The 17119-nt window shown below is 41.5% G+C and overlaps 1 protein-coding gene across 3 annotated transcripts; it reads right to left on the minus strand.

Moving 5' to 3' along the window:
• Positions 1–541: 541 nt before the first annotated feature.
• NUDT7 (nudix hydrolase 7) lies at positions 542–8350 on the minus strand. 3 transcript variants are annotated; one of them, XM_054049407.1, is made up of 4 exons: positions 8278–8350; positions 4668–4821; positions 3181–3339; positions 542–1077 (listed from the first exon to the last, which is right to left on the minus strand). In XM_054049407.1, exons 1-4 carry the CDS (start codon positions 8313–8315, stop codon positions 694–696), a joined length of 735 nt encoding a protein of 244 aa, XP_053905382.1. In that variant the 5' UTR covers positions 8316–8350; the 3' UTR covers positions 542–693. The 3 variants fall into 3 exon arrangements, with proteins under 3 accessions (XP_053905382.1, XP_053905383.1, XP_053905381.1); XM_054049408.1 differs by having other exon boundaries at positions 4668–4818; positions 8278–8315; XM_054049406.1 differs by lacking the exon at positions 8278–8350 and adding an exon at positions 5413–6837.
• Positions 8351–17119: the final 8769 nt, after the last annotated feature.

Raw genomic sequence — 17119 nt, forward strand, 5'->3', positions numbered from 1 at the left:
ACTAGATCTGGCACTACCTGGAACCTTTATCAGTTAGTTCAGTAGAGATAAAAAACGACTGAATCCTAGAGGGCGATCCCTCCAGAAGAAGAGAACATTGTAGAGAATATTGCAGTGACACTGCTAAGTTTTGAGGAATGTCCTTCTGAGCACAAGCTCCAATATCCAAAAACTAAAACAAAAAACAAGTTGTTAAAGCACTGTCACCTTATTACAATAGTGTCCAGGGACCCCAATCACTATTAGAGCCCCATCATGCTAGGTCCTGTACAAAACATAGTAAGATACATGCTCTGCCCTGAACTGTTTATATTCTAAATCAAAGAAACAAAGGTTAGGAAGAATTTTATCCACATTTTACAGAGAGGAACTGAAGCACAGAGGGTAAGTAACTTATCCAAGATCACAGAGGAAATCCATGACAGAGCCTGAAACAGAACCTCAGTCTTCTGAGTCCCAGTCCAATGCCTTAACCACAAAGACCATGAAAAATACTGTATAATGAACCTTTAAATACATGTAAAATAAATACAGAAATTAGTCTATTTACGGCTGATTAATCTATCAGCATTTTATTTTTTGTAATCCAATAAAGGCATTAAAACGGGACAATTTCTGATTCAGAAAATCAAATAGTAAAGTTTGAAAAATAATTTAAACCAACTGTTTACACTTATGTGCCAGTCCCACAGCTCATAGTTTGCTGCTTCTTCCCTCGTATAGCGACATATACTGCTCCATGAAATTCTTCTCAGAGGATGAAATTAAGTTGTCAAGATCATACTGAATGTCAAATGTAGGTTTCTTTTCAAAAATTACAAGAGCAAGAAATACAGCAAAGTGCGCAGTGAGTCCCCATATCCTAAGTGATGTTTTACGCTCAGGGTCATCATATACAAAACTGTGCAGCCAACTTGCAACACCATCTGTTCTTTTATAAGGCAAGGTCATGTACTTTAATGGATCGATAAAGTACTCCAGCGGCACCAAAAACACATCACTCACTTCATCTGGATTAGGTCTGGCCTGGAATGTGTCCTCTATAAATCCTACAACTGGTGTTACCAACGAACCTACCTGAAAGGAAGAAAAAACATCAACTTGTTTGAAATACTTAAAAAGAAAGTCCTGTATTTTTCAAATGTTTTAGAAATAATCTATCTACAGTATTACAAAATCAACACTATAGATAACCTATGAAACAATCATACTTGTGATGCACTTTCAGGCCCTAATTCAGCAATTACCTACCTAAGCATGTGTGTACTTTTTAGCATTGGTATCAATGGAACTACTTAGGTGTTTCAACTTATGCAGGTGCTTATACATCTTGCTCATTTGGGACACACATCAGTGTTTACATTCTCTGCACGTTGCAACCAATACAGGGCAACAATCACATACATGAGTGAGTCGGATATTCCATACAGTAGAGGTCACTGATAAACTGTAGGGCATTCACAAAGAGCTTATTCATACAGATTATAAATATGAAAACCTGACACATTCTGTTACAACGAAAGCCAACCATCATCACCTATAGAGTCAGCAAGAAAATGTCACTGTTCCAAAAACAAGGGTCACAATTCGCTCTCAGTTACTCTAATGTAAATGTGGACAGAGTATTTAAATATCAAGGTAACAGAGCAGAATAAGACAGATAAGGGTGTTTGTAGACCAAGATCCATCAGGTAACTAAATATATTTTTATTCAATTTATTACATTACACACCTTTAAGAATTCTCAAAATGAAATTGGCTGAGAGACACTACAAAAGTAGATAGTGCTGTAACAGAGAGCATTAAAAGTTAACATTTTTGGTATACTCAAATGTATATTTCAAATTATTATAATGCGTAACGATATACTGAATGATGCACTTAGCAGAACAATATTTAAGAAAACTGTCATAACAGCTAGATTTGTCCTTTCTATGAATTTTGGTGCTTTAAAGCTACCTTTACCTGAATACTTCAAGTTTCAAAATATTAGATAATGCATGTTTCCACTGTACTCCTAGGAGATACTACTTCAGGGGTGGGCAAACTTTTTGGGCCGAGGGCCACATCTGGGTGGGGAAATTGTATGCAGGGCCGGGGGTTGGGGTGTGGGAGGGAGTGCGGTGTGCAGGAAGGGGCTCAGGGCAAAGGATTGGGACAGAGGAGGGGTGCGGGGTGTATGAGGGGGCTCAGGGAAGGGGATTGGGGTGGAGGAGGGGTGCGGAGTGCAGGAGGGGGCTCAGGACAGGGGTGCAGGAAGGGTGCAGACTGCGGGAGGGGGCTCAGGGCAGGGGGTTGGGGTGCAGATGGGGTTCGGGCTCTAGCCCTGAGCCGCTTACCTAAAGCAGCTCTGGGGTGACAGCAGCGCACACCGGGGCCAGGGCAGGCTCCCTGCATGCCTGCCCTGTCCCCGGCCTCGCGCCGCTCCAGGAAGCGCTGCAGACCCTGGGGGAGGGCAAGGGGGGGTGCAGAGGGCTCCGCGTGTGCTGTCCTTGCCGCGCCTCCAGGTACCTCCCCCGAAGCTCCTATTGGCCGCGGTTCCCCATTCCCGGCCAATGGGAGCTGCCGGGATGGTACCTAGAGGCAAGGGCAACACACAGAGCCCTCTGCCCCCCTGCCCGGGGGCCGCAGGGACATGGTGCTGGTCGCTTCTGAGAGCGGCGCGGGGCCCACAGCACCACAGGGGGGCAATCCTGCAGGCCGGATCCAAAGCCCTTAGGGGTCAGATCTGGCCCGCGGGCCGTAGTTTGCCCACGCCGTACTAGTTTTATCCTACCAGATAAGAAAATGAAAGTAACAGTAAGGAGATTAATATATAAATACACAAACAAAAACTAGAGCATTAATACAAGAGAATTGTTATCTATAAATAAAAATATGAAAAAACTTGCTTGAAAAAAGTAGCACTTTATATCTTTTCTCCAATATGTGAAAACGGTTCCCATGAGAGATATAGCTAGAGCCTAGAAGCTTGAAAACTTAACACTGATTTACACCTCAAAAAACATCTCCAGAACAGAGGAAGTATACTGGCTGCATTCCTGTTACAAAGTAAAAGGTCACTCATTGCTTCAGGTTTGAAATGTCAGTGATAAGCTTATAGAAGTGAAATGCAATTTTCAGCTTGTTTCCTAAAAATATTCAGATTTGGTTGATTTTTTTTTTTTTGGTACACCTTACTTTATCAATTCCAGGTACAAGCCTACAGATGACTTCCACCTGCTCTGGACAGAGTCCCACTTCTTCCTTGGCTTCCCGGAGAGCAGTGGCTATTTCATCTCTATCTGTTGGCTCACTTTTACCTCCTGGAAAGCACACTTCCCCTGGTGATCTTCTCAACTGAAAAATAAAGGAGTATTATTAAGTATCATGAGTTTGCTGATTTCATCTTAAATCCTTGTGTCCACAAAATTACTCCAAATTATTGTAGATTCTTCTAATCAACAAGGCTGAGAACTGGAACAAGAGCTCTACAAGTGAGAAGGGAAATGCATAGTCAGAGCTGTATGAGGAAGCTCTCTCAACATCTGAACATGGAGTCTATATCTACCCAGTCTAGGTCCCTCATTTTCAGCATCACACAAAAGAAGAGGCATTTTTATAGTAACGAGTTACTTTTATCATCACATGTTTTATATTGTATACTTTCCTTTAAAATTTATATCCATATTTGAAAGGCCTTTTGCCATTTCTCGCTCATGTAAGAGATTGAACAAGCTCTTTGGAACTCTCTCTGTCACTAAAATGGTTACTTTTGCATGGTCAAACAAAAGAATTAAATATGCAAGGTACAGAATTCATTATAAAAACCAAAATCAACAGTCGAAAAACATCTCTGAATAAGTAATATCTCTATATTTATTTGAAGTTTCACTTTAATAATAGAGAGTTCTATGAACCAATCATAGCCTTTGTTAAAAAGCTCATTTACCATCAGTGTGTCCACTCAGTTATTGTAAGCGCAGTTATTACAGTGTCTCAAGATTTTTAAGTAGGAACATTATTATTGCATCTTTCAAGAAATGCTGCATCTCTCAGAAGTAGAAAAAGCACCCAGGTAAATTACTCAAAGAGTACAGACAGTAGACCTAAGTACAATATGTAACAATAATAGTTTTAGAAAGATACCACTGGCACAAAATGGAGAGGAAGGTAGATTTGTTCTCTCACATCTAGAAGTGAAGAAAGAGACTGGAAAAGTAATGTTAGATACAAACTTAGGAATCAAATTGGTAAAAACTTTATTGCACAGGTCAAATTTTTTTAAATTAAATTCTGTAGGAAACTGATCAATAATCCCTTTATTCTGACCTGGAAACTTGTATCAGACTTTACAGAAATATCCACATTATTGTTGTGTATCTGGAAAGTAAATATCAGGGATCAATGTTTACATGATCAATACCTGTTTACATGTGCAAATAAAGGTGTGTGTATGGACATTTTGGTTGCATACATGTGTGAAGACTAGACTCCAAAACCATGCAGTAAAAATTAAGATTTGTACATAGAGACTAATATTTGGATAAGAATATAGGTAAATGTGACTATCAGCTGAGTGCTTTCCTTCCTTCTCTTTTTCTTTTCACGCAGCTCAATCTTGCAACACATTTTCTCATTTTACTTTTGATGTTATGCAGTTGGCTTTGACCTTATGGTTCACATACCTTCATTGATCTGACAGTAAATAGCACATACAGCTTTCCATCTTTAACCATTAGAGGCATAAGAACAGATGCTTTGGCTAGTGGCAAATGGGAGAATTTGTTTCCAACATCATATTTTCTTAAACTGATCTTGGCCTTATCTTTTATACTTCTGCTAAAAAAAACAAACAAAAATGCTCCATAACTAAACAGAATGGTTATACTATTACTTAAGAATACAGGAAAGATTATAATTTAGGATTTACAAATACCAGAGCTCTCAAAAATATTATGTCCTTTTTTTTAAAATTATCAGGTAAACATAACTAAATATTGTGCCCGTACAAGCTTGCAATTATTTTGAATCTAACCTACTGATCATCATCTCATTCCCAAAGCAACGTGGACTGAATTTTTCTGATCATATAAAAGCAATCAGTTCTTATTAATTGAATTTACACATTATACCAGATATATAATATTATAAACAAGCTACATACACAGAGCAACATTAGCAAATATAACACTGGCATAGTGTGTTTTTAGATTATGGCATTTTAAAAAAACCCTCCTAAATATTAATTAAAAAGTGGATACAGTGAGAATAAACTTCTCATCCCCCCACTGAAAATTCTAAATTGCATATGATTGTGCACTTACATTATTAAATCTTTTTGGACTCAAGATAAGACTCCACCCAGCTCAGTGTGTTTATGGGAACAATATTGCTCAACATATTCGACACAGTTAATGAAAGAGTAGTTACCAAAGAAAAATCTTAAAGGTGCATGACTGGAAGATGAGTCTGTTCTGCCACACTGACAGCCCCATTTAGAAGGCAGAATAGTTCTGTGAATAGGCTATTGGATTGGGACTCAGGGGATCTGGGTTCATTTCCCAGCTCTGCCATAACTATCCTATGACATCTTCATCTAGTCACTTAATCTCTCTGCCTTAGGTTCCCATCTGTAAAATACTTCATTTAGGGGGCAGCATGGTTCAGTGGAAAGGATACTAGACTTGGAGCCAGGAGAATTGGATTCCATTCCTGGTTCTGTCATTGATGTTGGACAAGTACTTCACATCTCTTTTTCAGTTTTGCCATATGCAAAACGGGAATAATGCCACCTCATGAGGGTTAGGTATATTAGTGAATAGGCCTGATCCTGACTGCCACTGAAATAAATGCCAAAACTAGGATTGGGCACATTGTACTGCACTTAATGCCTATAATCTCAAGGCAACTTGACAGTCATGGAGAATGCACCTTGAATTAAGAAGAAGAATTTATGATGCTTATGTTTTGTTAATTGTCAGCTAGGGAGATGTCTTATAAAGCACAGTACAAAAGAAAGCAAGCCCAAATCCTGAAAACTCCCACAAGAAACTTTACAGACCTGAGAAGTCAATGGGATTACTTGCAAGCACAAAGTTACTCGCAAACACAATCTTGCCTCTCAGTCAATATGTAATATCAAACGACTGCAGAGCAGTCTATTCCGAAGAACTTACTACTCTTGTACAAAAATACAATACAATACTATTATTAGTATACTATGAAGTATTTTAAATAATTTAAACTAGACTGCTCAAACTAGTCAAATACATTTTGAGTAACAAGGTTTTACTTTAGACCCTCCTCCCTTGTATTAAGAAAGGATGACACTTAAAGCTGATTGCCCCAAAAAACGTTACTTAGAATTTAAAAAAAATTCTATTTACATGCGTCACATAAATTCTGTGAATATTTTGACCTGCTACAATACAGGCATTTACTATATTTATCTTTATGGAAAAAGTTGGTGACACCGTAAACTTTTTATATTAACCTGAAGAGAGATAGTCCCTACACCAAGGCGCATACAATAGACCAGGGGTAATCAATAGGCAGACTGTGGGTCAAATCCAGACCGGCAGACATTTTTGAATGGACACACAAATCTTTTTATTTACTTATCATTATAGGTTTTTTATTATTATTTTCTTCTCTGGAGTCTGGACCTTAACTATAACTTGATAAAAAAATCTGGACCTTGACAAAAATCAACTGACTACCTCCGGTCCATGGACAGTCCTGTGGCTAAGACGTTAGGAATTGGGAAAACTGGCTTCAAGTCCCTGCTCTGCCACAGACTTTTTATGTGGTCTTAGATAAGATTTAGACAACAAATCCTACATCTTGGCAAAAAGAAGAACAGGAGTACTTGTGGCACCTTAGAGACTAACAAATTTATTAGAGCATAAGCTTTCGTGGACTACAGCCCACACGAAAGCTTATGCTCTAATAAATTTGTTAGTCTCTAAGGTGCCACAAGTACTCCTGTTCTTCTTTTTGCGGATACAGACTAACACGGCTATTACTCTGATACATCTTGGCAGGGGGTTAAGACCAGATGACCTCTGCAGTCCTTCTAACCCTATAATTCTAAGTCACTTAGGGTATGCCTACACTGAAGGGAGAGCTGTGATTTCCAGCTGGCATAGATGTACATAAGCCAGCTTGCTAAAAATAGCAATGTCGCCATGACAGCGCAGGTGGTGCCCAAGTACGTACCTAAGTCTTGGACAAGTTTGTACTGAGGTGACTAGTCCACTGATATTTTTAGCATTTTAGCCTGCTCAAAGCTAGTGCATGTATACCTACCTGAGCTGGAAATTGCACTTCTACTTGCAACACAGATGCACCTTTAGGCCAGGGTATGTCTATGCTGCAATCAGCTGACTCTGGTTCTCAGTGATCAGGCTAAGGGGCTGTTTAATTGCAGTTTAAATTTCCAGGCTCAGGCTGGAGCCCAAGCCTAAGGACCCTGCGAGTCCCAGGTGCTTGAGTCAGCTGGCACGGGCCAGCTGTGGGTTTGTCTTTGCAATGCAGACATACCCATAGTCTTTCTGTACCTCTGATCGCCATCTGTAAAATGGGGATAACACTTCCCGACCTCACAGGGGTGAGAATAAATACATTAAACGACTGACAAGGGGAGGGGAGCATACAAGATCTACCATCACAAAGGAACATGCTTGAAGTGCCCTAAATCGGCAGGAACAGGTGCTACAAGTGCCACAGAGAAGGGGCATGCAGGGATAACCCTGTCTGCTTGTGCACTCAGAAACTGGGATCAGAGTCACTAACTCAGTTGTGTGGTTCACGTCTTGAGCTATTGGAGTTGAAGGGTGTGTGTGAGTGAGTGATAAAAATCTACTTAGGTCAGCAGAAAACGAGGCACCCCATAGACGGCCGCACCCCGACTTGCGCTGGAACGAGCGAGAGTGATGTCCGAGCCAGCCGCGAGTTCGGGGCCACCGCGGCAAGCCCGCGACGTGCCTCTGGGAGTTAGGCACCTGAGTCCCTTTAAAATCCGGCCCCCAAGGCCTGACCTACGCTACACTTAGGCTGACCCCAGTACATCGCGGTGTCACCCCCAAGCCCGGGGGCAGACGGCGCTGCGCGGGCGGGAGGTCGCTGAACTACATCGCCGAGACAAGCCCTCCGCCGCCAGGCTCCGCGCTGCGACAGGCACCGCGGCGCCCCAGGGCCAGGCAGCGGGGGGCGGAGAGCTCTCGCGCGGCCCCTGCGCTCCTCCTCGCTCCGGGCCGGTGCGGTAGCTGGCGCCCTAACGGCGGGGCCTGTTACCTTCCCCGCTCAGCCTCAGCGTCTCCCAAAGCCGCCATCTTTCCTACACAGCCCAGGGCTGGTGTGAGGGAAAACAGCGGGGAGAGGGGAGGAGGGACAATTCCCCACCTTTGCCGCGCAATTCGTCCGCCTTCATTGGTTGGCAGCTGCGTTTCCCCAATCAGCGAGCAGAGCTGCCAAGCGCTAGCTTCTTATTGGCTAGTGTCGCGGGGCGGGTGGGACGAGTCCATGAGCGGGAGGGGGAGAGAAATCCGTTCAATCCCAGACTACGCCTCCCTGCGGGAAGAGCTTGGAATAGGCCTGAGTTCGGGGTCAGCCCCTTGCCCCACGGGAGGCTCGCTCGACCCTCTAGTGGCCTGGGCGAGGCTCTGCGGTTCCTGTCCTGATCAGAGCCTGGGGTTGTGCCACGCCGAACTCCCTGGCGAGCTTCCTCCCTCACTTTTAACCAGCCCCAGCCCCCCCATCGGCTAGTGCCAGAAACTCCAGTGCAGTAGCCCCATGTGTGTGGAGTGGGGTTGCTTCAGGGTGACCAGATGTCCCTATTTTATAGGGACAGTCCCAATTTTTTTTCTTATATAGGCACCTCTTACCCCCCCACCCCCTGTCCAGATCTTTTCACACTTGCTGTCTGGTCACCCTAGGTTGGTTACAGGTTTTTACGCTATTTTTGTGATCATTGAGTCTGGCTGCCTTTGCATGGTATTTCACCCAGTCACTCCTGCAGCTAATCCCATTGGTTAATCAATCCCCTCCTTTTAAATAAGGAGCACATGCCGTGTAAGCACTACTACCCACCCGCGTGTGAGGCACCTGGTGAGAACAAGTCAGCTAGGCACTATTGCTGCTACTCCCGTTAGCCTTGATATGGACTGGAGTCAGTGATAGTCTGTCACTAGTTTAGATGGACCCTGCCCTTGAGTCAGCTCTGCTACTACTGGTCCGGTCCTATTAATACCGATCCAATCCTGCAGCTGTCCCCATACAGGGCATAGAAACTTCAGATAGGGAAGCCAAAGCAAAACAGGTCTCTTGGACAGATAAAGTTGGACTCCCTTAGATAGAGATTTGTGGCCAAAATCCATTATTTGTACAGTCAGGGTACCCCTCAACCAGGCATATCCTACACAATGCCTATGTCCTTTCACAAATACAGTAATGGCAATCTATTATCACATTTACTCAACAAATTCCTACCAAAGGAACAAAACTCAGTAAGTGAATTATGGGTAAACAAAATGATGTCTGTAAACAAAGGTGTCCAGAGCTGGCTTTTTCCCTTCTCCCCAATAGAGGGAGCAGAGATATCCATGCTCTAAATCTTCTGGTCCTGTGTTTACAGCCTCCAAAGAGTTACAAAATAGATTTTATCATTTGCCATATCCAGTTATGGGCGGTTCTGGGTTTTGATTTCTACACAGTGTATATACACCATTAGGATTTAGTTTCAAACACTGATTAGTGCTGTATAAACACTTCATTGGACAATAATCTTTCTATAGCGGTTGGTTCATCCTGGCTTAGAATCATAGAAGATTAGGGGTGGAAGAGATCTCAGGAGGTCATCTAGACCAACCCCAACTAAATCATCCCAGCCAGGTCTTTGTCAAGCTGGGCCTTAAAAACCTCTAAGGATGGAGATTCCACCACCTCCCTAGGCAACACATTCCAGTGCTTCACCACCCTCCTAGTGAAATAGTTTTTCCTAATATCCAACCTAGACCTCCCTCACTGCAATTTGAGACCACTGCTTCTTGTTCTGACATCTGCAATCCAAATGACATCTCACACAAATGTGAAACAATTCTCTGAAGACAAGAGTACAAATATACCTTTAACTAGCTTGCAGCGCGCATTCTTTTACAATCTTGTTAAATAAATTAACATATCAGGCTCTGTTCTGTGTACTGTACACACTTTATAGAGTAGACTCAATTAACCTGCAGTCCCTACAATGCTTGCACAGACAATTAGTTGTTTAACAATGCATCACTGCAGTTTAAATAAAATGCACGTTACAGTGTAACTTCAATACGTTAGAAACCAAAATGGCATTTTGAGTTATTTCTGTTACTTGCAACAAAAATACAATACTGACATTATATTAAATGTTCCCACAGTTTTAAAGGAACTTGCACGGAAAGCATTTGCTTTTGTTGTAGAATATATACATTTTTAGACTGTCTATATAAAATAGGTTAACCATTTACTGTAGGAAAAACATACAGCAAAACAAATCTTTAAGAACATATTGCAGTTCTTTTAAGAAATCCGTATGAGAGATTGGTTCCTGGGTTGTCCATCCAAACACCTTAATGTGCTACTGGGTCATTATTGCAGATAGTGATGTTGTCAGACTGTATTTCTCTTTGGCTTTCTCAGAGTGCAGATGTTTTAGAAACAAACAAAAAATGTAATTATCATGCACCTTTGACCAATTTCTTACTTTAAAAAATAATTTGGTTTGCATTATTTGTTTTTAAACAGAGAATCTGTTAATAGTGTTCTTAGTATTAGTGTACAAACCAAGCAACACACTTTGCTTTCCATATTCCTCCAATAAAGCAAATGCTTCTGCAATTACTGTAGCTTTTTCTGTTGTGTTTTCTCAGGCCAGATCTGCAAGTACACATGGTCTGATCCCTGGGCCACCCTTTGCTTCCTTGAATGAAAGTAACCTGTGCCAGCCGACTACCTAGTACAAATAACTTCCCTCTCCATTCAAACACCTGGGCCCAGATCCTCAAAGGTGTATTTAGTGCCTACCTCCCATTCATTTCAGTGGCAGCGAGGTACCGAAATATCTTTGAGGATCTGGACCTTAATACCAAGCATAGTACTTAGTATTGTGAATAGTCTCATGGAAGAAGAAAGTAATACATTTGGGTAAAACTAACTCCTTCTGCATGCGTTCTCAGGAAATTAGCGAGTATAAGGTGCGCCCACACTTCTTGTACTGGTTATCTGTATCACAAGCAACAGTGTGAGAGATTGAGTAGCCATGGGGCTCCTAACTCCCCATCCTGCGGTAATGGGTTGTGTGTGGTTGAGCATTGGCTCTGCCCCATCACACTGGCCAGCTCATTCGAGGCATGCAGAGGGAAGTTATTTGTACGTGGTACTGGGTGCGCACAGCTGTCAGGAACAGTATCCCTGATGATGACACAGCACAATTTATTGCTGAGCTCTGTGACTTTATCCTCACACACAATTATTTCAAATTTGGTGACAATATATACCTCCAGACCAGTGGCACCGCTATGGGCACCCGCATGGCCCCACAATATGCCAACATTTTTATGGCTGACCTGGAACAACGCTTCCTCAGCTCTCGTCCACTCATGCCCCTTCTCTACCTACGGTATACTGATGACATCTTCATCATCTGGACCCATGGGAAGGAGACCCTGGAAGAATTCCACCATGATTTCAACAGCTTCCACCCCACCATCAACCTCAGCCTGGACCAATCTACACGGGAGGTCCACTTCCTAGACACCACCGTACAAATAAGCGATGGCCACATTAACACCACCTTATACTGAAAACCCACCGACCGCTACGCCTACCTTCATGCCTCCAGCTTCCACCCCGGTCACACCACACGATCCATCGTCTACAGCCAAGCACTGAGGTACAATCGCATCTGCTCCAACCCCTCAGACAGAGACCAACACCTACAAGATCTTCACCAAGTATTCTCAAAACTACGATACCCACACAAGGAAATAAAGAAACAAATCAACAGAGCCAGAGGTGTACCCAGAAGCCTCCTGCTACAAGACAGGCCCAAAAAAGAAACCAACAGAACTCCACTGGCCATCACCTACAGTCCTCAGCTTAAACCTCTCCAACGCATCATCAGTGATCTACAACCCATCCTGGACAATGATCCCTCACTTTCACAGACCTTGGGAGGCAGGCCAGTCCTCGCCCACAGACAACCTGCCAACCTTAAGCATATTCTCACCAGCAACCACGCACCGCACCATAACAACTCTAACTCAGGAACCAACCCATGCAACAAACCTCGATGCCAACTCTGCCCACATATCTACACCAGCAACACCATCACAGGACCTAACCAGATCAGCTACAACATCACTGGCTCATTCACCTGCACGTCCACCAATGTTATATATGCCATCATATGCCAGCAATGCCCCTCTGCTATGTACATTGGCCAAACTGGACAGTCACTAGGCAAGAGGATAAATGGACACAAGTCAGATATCAGGAATGGCAATATACAAAAACCTGTAGGAGAACACTTCAACTTCCCTGGCCACACAATAGCAGATGTAAAGGTAGCCATCTTACAGCAAAAAAACTTCAGGACCAGACTCCAAAGAGAAACTGCTGAGCTCCAGTTCATTTGCAAATTTGACACCATCAGATCAGGATTAAACAAGACTGTGAATGGCTATCCAACTACAGAAGCAGTTTCTCCTCCCTTGGTGTTCACACCTCAACTGCTAGCAGAGCACCTCACCCTCCTTGATTGAACTAACCTCGTTATCTCCATACTGATTTATACCTGCCTCTGGAGATTTCCATTACTTGCATTTGAAGAAGTGAAGTTCTTACCCACGAAAGCTTATGCTCCCAATACTTCTGTTAGTCTTAAAGGTGCCACAGGACCCTCTGTTGCTTTTTACAGATTCAGACTAACACAGCTACCCCTCTGATACTTGTCAAAAGTAGGTAAATACTAAATGGTCTGGATTGTTGCTAACATTATCACATTGTTCTTACTAGAAAACAGATAGCGAAAAGGATATTGAATAAAGGACTCCCTACATAAATATTCTGGAAGCAAAATGATGGGCTGTTTAGTGTCTTTATTTACATGTCCATATAGAGAATGTTTTTTAAAGATCACATTGATAATGGCAATAGAATAGATTGTCCTCAGCCAAAGCCTCAGAACCAAACAATCCAAACTATGTTGATTTTTGGATTTGACTTTTGCTTCTGGGCTCAATAATTTATAGCTAGGTTGAGTGTTGTGAAAACCAAACTGAAAAGGTCACGTTTGTCTGTTTCTCATGTCTTTCTCAACTTTATTTGTGGCCATGAAAGACCAATATCTGGCTCTCATGGAATAGGTTTATCATGTTAGAAATAGATCTAAATAATGTAGAAACTAGGAAAAGAAAGACATGGACCTTTGTGTAAGTCTGATTTAATAAACTAACTGTGGGGACTGGGAAAGAGCAGGGTAAAATAGGCATGCACTGTTATATCTAGGCGGTTTTAATTCAAAGCCTTAGCTGTAGCCTTTTTGCTTTTTTTAAATGGTTAATCAGCTTTTAAGTTTTAGTAATTTGTCAGAAATTCCTGAATATTATCTAGCTGTGTCTTTTATGCTTCATCTTTTTTGAAAAGTTTAAAATAGCAAACAATATATTTTAGCTAAATCTGTGCTATGACTGAAACATAATGATGTTTTATATATAAGCAAACATTCAATTACGCACTTACATTTAGATCCTGAAGTATTCATTATAGTCAAGATCATATCCCACCACAAAGTTATCTGGGATTTCAAAGCCCATACCTGTAACAAAGTCTAATTCTTAATATTTCATATCTACGCTATACACTTTAACTTGAAATACAAGAGGCTGCATTTACCACATGCTCCTGTGGTTTCTGAAAGATGCTGAGCATTGACTTTCAGGGGACTTATGGGTGCTTAGCACTTCTCAGAGTCAGGCCCTCGAATTGCTGAAATAGGTCACAGACATTTATTCCACCAATTAATGACTGATACCATTATTGGGGGAAAAAGTAGACTGTTTATACAAAAAAAAGTTCAATTTTTCAACACATCTGTCTTCTTAAATTATTTATTTCACCAACATTTTAAATTAATATATTATTTAACTCACCATCATTTTAATTAAATACATATTTGTATTGTATGAGAACAAGAATATCTCGGTAAAAATGGAGGCAATCCATCCCAAGGATGCATAATCTCATTGTTTATTTTTTTGTATCTCTGTGCCATAGAGATGTGGATTTAATAGATGTGCTGAGATTCATGTTTTGAAATTGTATTAGGTACAGACTAGGGGATTGGGTTCAAGGCTATACCACGGATGTGGTTTGAGTTCTGATCTGATAGTGCTGGAATCAGAGTGGGACTATCAAGATGTTAGTTCCAATAGGCCACTTTGGAACCAAATCCAGAGAGAACACACTTTCTGATGATTAATCCAAACTTGTAAGGTACCTTTGGATATAATGACCAAAATTCAGCTGTCACGCTCCTCCAACTGTGTGAGCTTCCAGTATGGGACAATTTTTTGTTAGAATACAAGTTTTTTCTTCACATAAGGACAAATGCAAAATACTACACTTAGGAAGGAATAATCAATTGCACAAATACAAAATGGGAAAGGACTGCGTAGGAATGAGTACTACAAAAAAAGGAGCTCGGGATTACAGTGGATATATGAGTCAGCAACATAATACTGTTGCAAAACAAAAAATAAATAAAGCAAACATCATTCTGGATGTATTAGCAGGAACCTTGTAAGCAAAACACGAGAAGAAATTCTTCCACTTCACTCAGCACTGATAAGGCCTCAACTGGAGTACTATGTCCAGTTCTGAGCACTGCACTTCAGGAAAGATGTGGAGAAAGTCCTGCCAAGAGTAACAAAAATGATTAAAGGTCTAGAAAACATGACCTATGAGGAAAGATTGAAAAAGTTGTATTTGTTTAGTCTGGAGAAGACAAGACTGAGGGGAACATGATAACAGTCTTCAAATACACGAAGGCTGTTATAAAGAGAAGAGTGATAAATTGTTCTCCTTATCCACTGAGGACATAAGAAGCAGTGGGTTCAAATTGCAGTAAGGGAGATTTAGGTCAGGCATTAGGAAAAACTTCCTAATTGTGAGAGTAGTTAAGCATTGGAACAAATTACCTTGGGAGGCTATGGAATTTCCATCTGTGACGGTGCTGCCCATGGGAGCCAGCTGAGGTCACTCAATTAGGGTGAACTGCAAACAAAACGGGGCAGACAACCCCCTAAAACTGGTGGATATTCCAATACTTAGGTTTACCAAGCCAGCACAAAACAGCTCCTGTAGTACCTCACGGTTACTCAGAAGTCCAAACAACGCAGTTCCCTTAAAGTACCCAGCCTCTGTCCAGACACACCTGTCAGATATGATGATGATTACTGCAAATCTTACTTCATCATATAAAAGAAAAGGTTCTTCCAATCCCAAAGGATCAGCCACATACCCAGGTCTAATTATAACTTAGATCTTACCCAAAATACACTCTAATAGCCAATTCTTATTAACTAAGCTAAAATTTACTAAACAAGAAAAGAGAGAGAGAGAGAGAGAGAGAGTTGGTTAAAAGATCAATATACATACAGACTTGAATTCAATTCTTGAGGTTCAGATACATAGTAGAGGTGAACTTGTAGTTGCCAAAAGTCCTTTTAGATATAGTCCATAGGTTATAGTCCAATTTCCATATTCAGGGTGGCTCCAGTCAATGACTGGGGATCTCAATCCTTGTGGCTTAAGGTTTCCCCCTCTTGAAACCCAAAGCAGATCTGAGATGCAGCAGGATCGTGTCCCGGTTCTTATACATTTCCAGCAGCCTTTCGGCCTGAGAAAACAATAGGCTTAATTCTCCTTCCAAACATCCTGGCAATTAGCACAGGGCAATTTATCCATTAAACAGTTCAGATACAGGTTACCAGAACCTTCAAAGAGACATATAGACAATAATACTATTTCACTCAAGTATCATCATAAATGTTAATATTCCTTTTTTGATCTTTGAATTTAAAACTATAGCAATAGACAAGACTTGTTTGCTTACATCACAAGCCCTGAGCAAACATCTACCCTTTTACCTCTAACAATGCAGACTTGCATTTCAAAGCTCTATTCATTTACATATTTTTCTAACCAGTCCTTAAGGTTCACCCATGGGTCAGGTCAGTCTGAGTTAATTAACTCTTTCTGGCCCTGTCACCTTCCAATGAAATATTATACTACACTCATAACGTTGCACCATCACTGGAGGTTTTTACAAACAGGTTAGACAAACACCTATCAGGAATGGTCTAGATAATACTTAGTCCTGCCTCAGTGCAGGGAACTGGACTAGATGACCTATTGAGGTCCCTTCCAGTACTACATTTCTACAGTTTTCTCCCCAGGCCCCTTTCCTTTGGGCCTCATACCCCACTACATGCCAGTAGCACCTGTAGGTAGATTTGTCAAGATTTTATTTTAGAGCATGTTTTTTTTTTGGATGACATGGACATTACAGAAGTGCTATACTTACAGTCTGATCTGTATCCTGAACTTTGAGGTGTCCTTTTAAATAGCAGACTGTACGTTTAAAATAAAATAAATAAATAAATGAACCATCAATTAGAATTTGGAGCAATTGGTTATAAAAGGTGCATCTGAGTAAAGAAAAGGAATTCTAGATAAAAGAACCCAAGACATTTCCCTGACTCCACTGCTGCCAGTTCTCATGCTTTTATTGTGACTGTCAAGGCTGGATCCCCACTTTGAACTTTAGGGTACAAATGTAAGGGCCTGCATGAAAACTTCTAAGCTTAACTACCAGCTTAGCTCTGGTTCCGCTGCCACCATTTCCCAATTAGATTCCCTTCCTGGGAAGCCCTGAGAAACCTTTCACCAATTCCCTGGTGAGTACAGATCCAAACCCCTTGGATCTTAAAACAAGGAGAAATTAACCATCCCCCCTCCTTCCTCCCACCAACTCCTGGTGAATCAAGATCCAACCCCCTTGGATCTTAAAACAAGGAAAAATCCATCAGGTTCTTAAAAA

This window comes from Malaclemys terrapin, chromosome 14 (genome assembly GCF_027887155.1).
Source record: "Malaclemys terrapin pileata isolate rMalTer1 chromosome 14, rMalTer1.hap1, whole genome shotgun sequence".
In the NCBI taxonomy this organism is placed as follows: domain Eukaryota; kingdom Metazoa; phylum Chordata; order Testudines; family Emydidae; genus Malaclemys; species Malaclemys terrapin.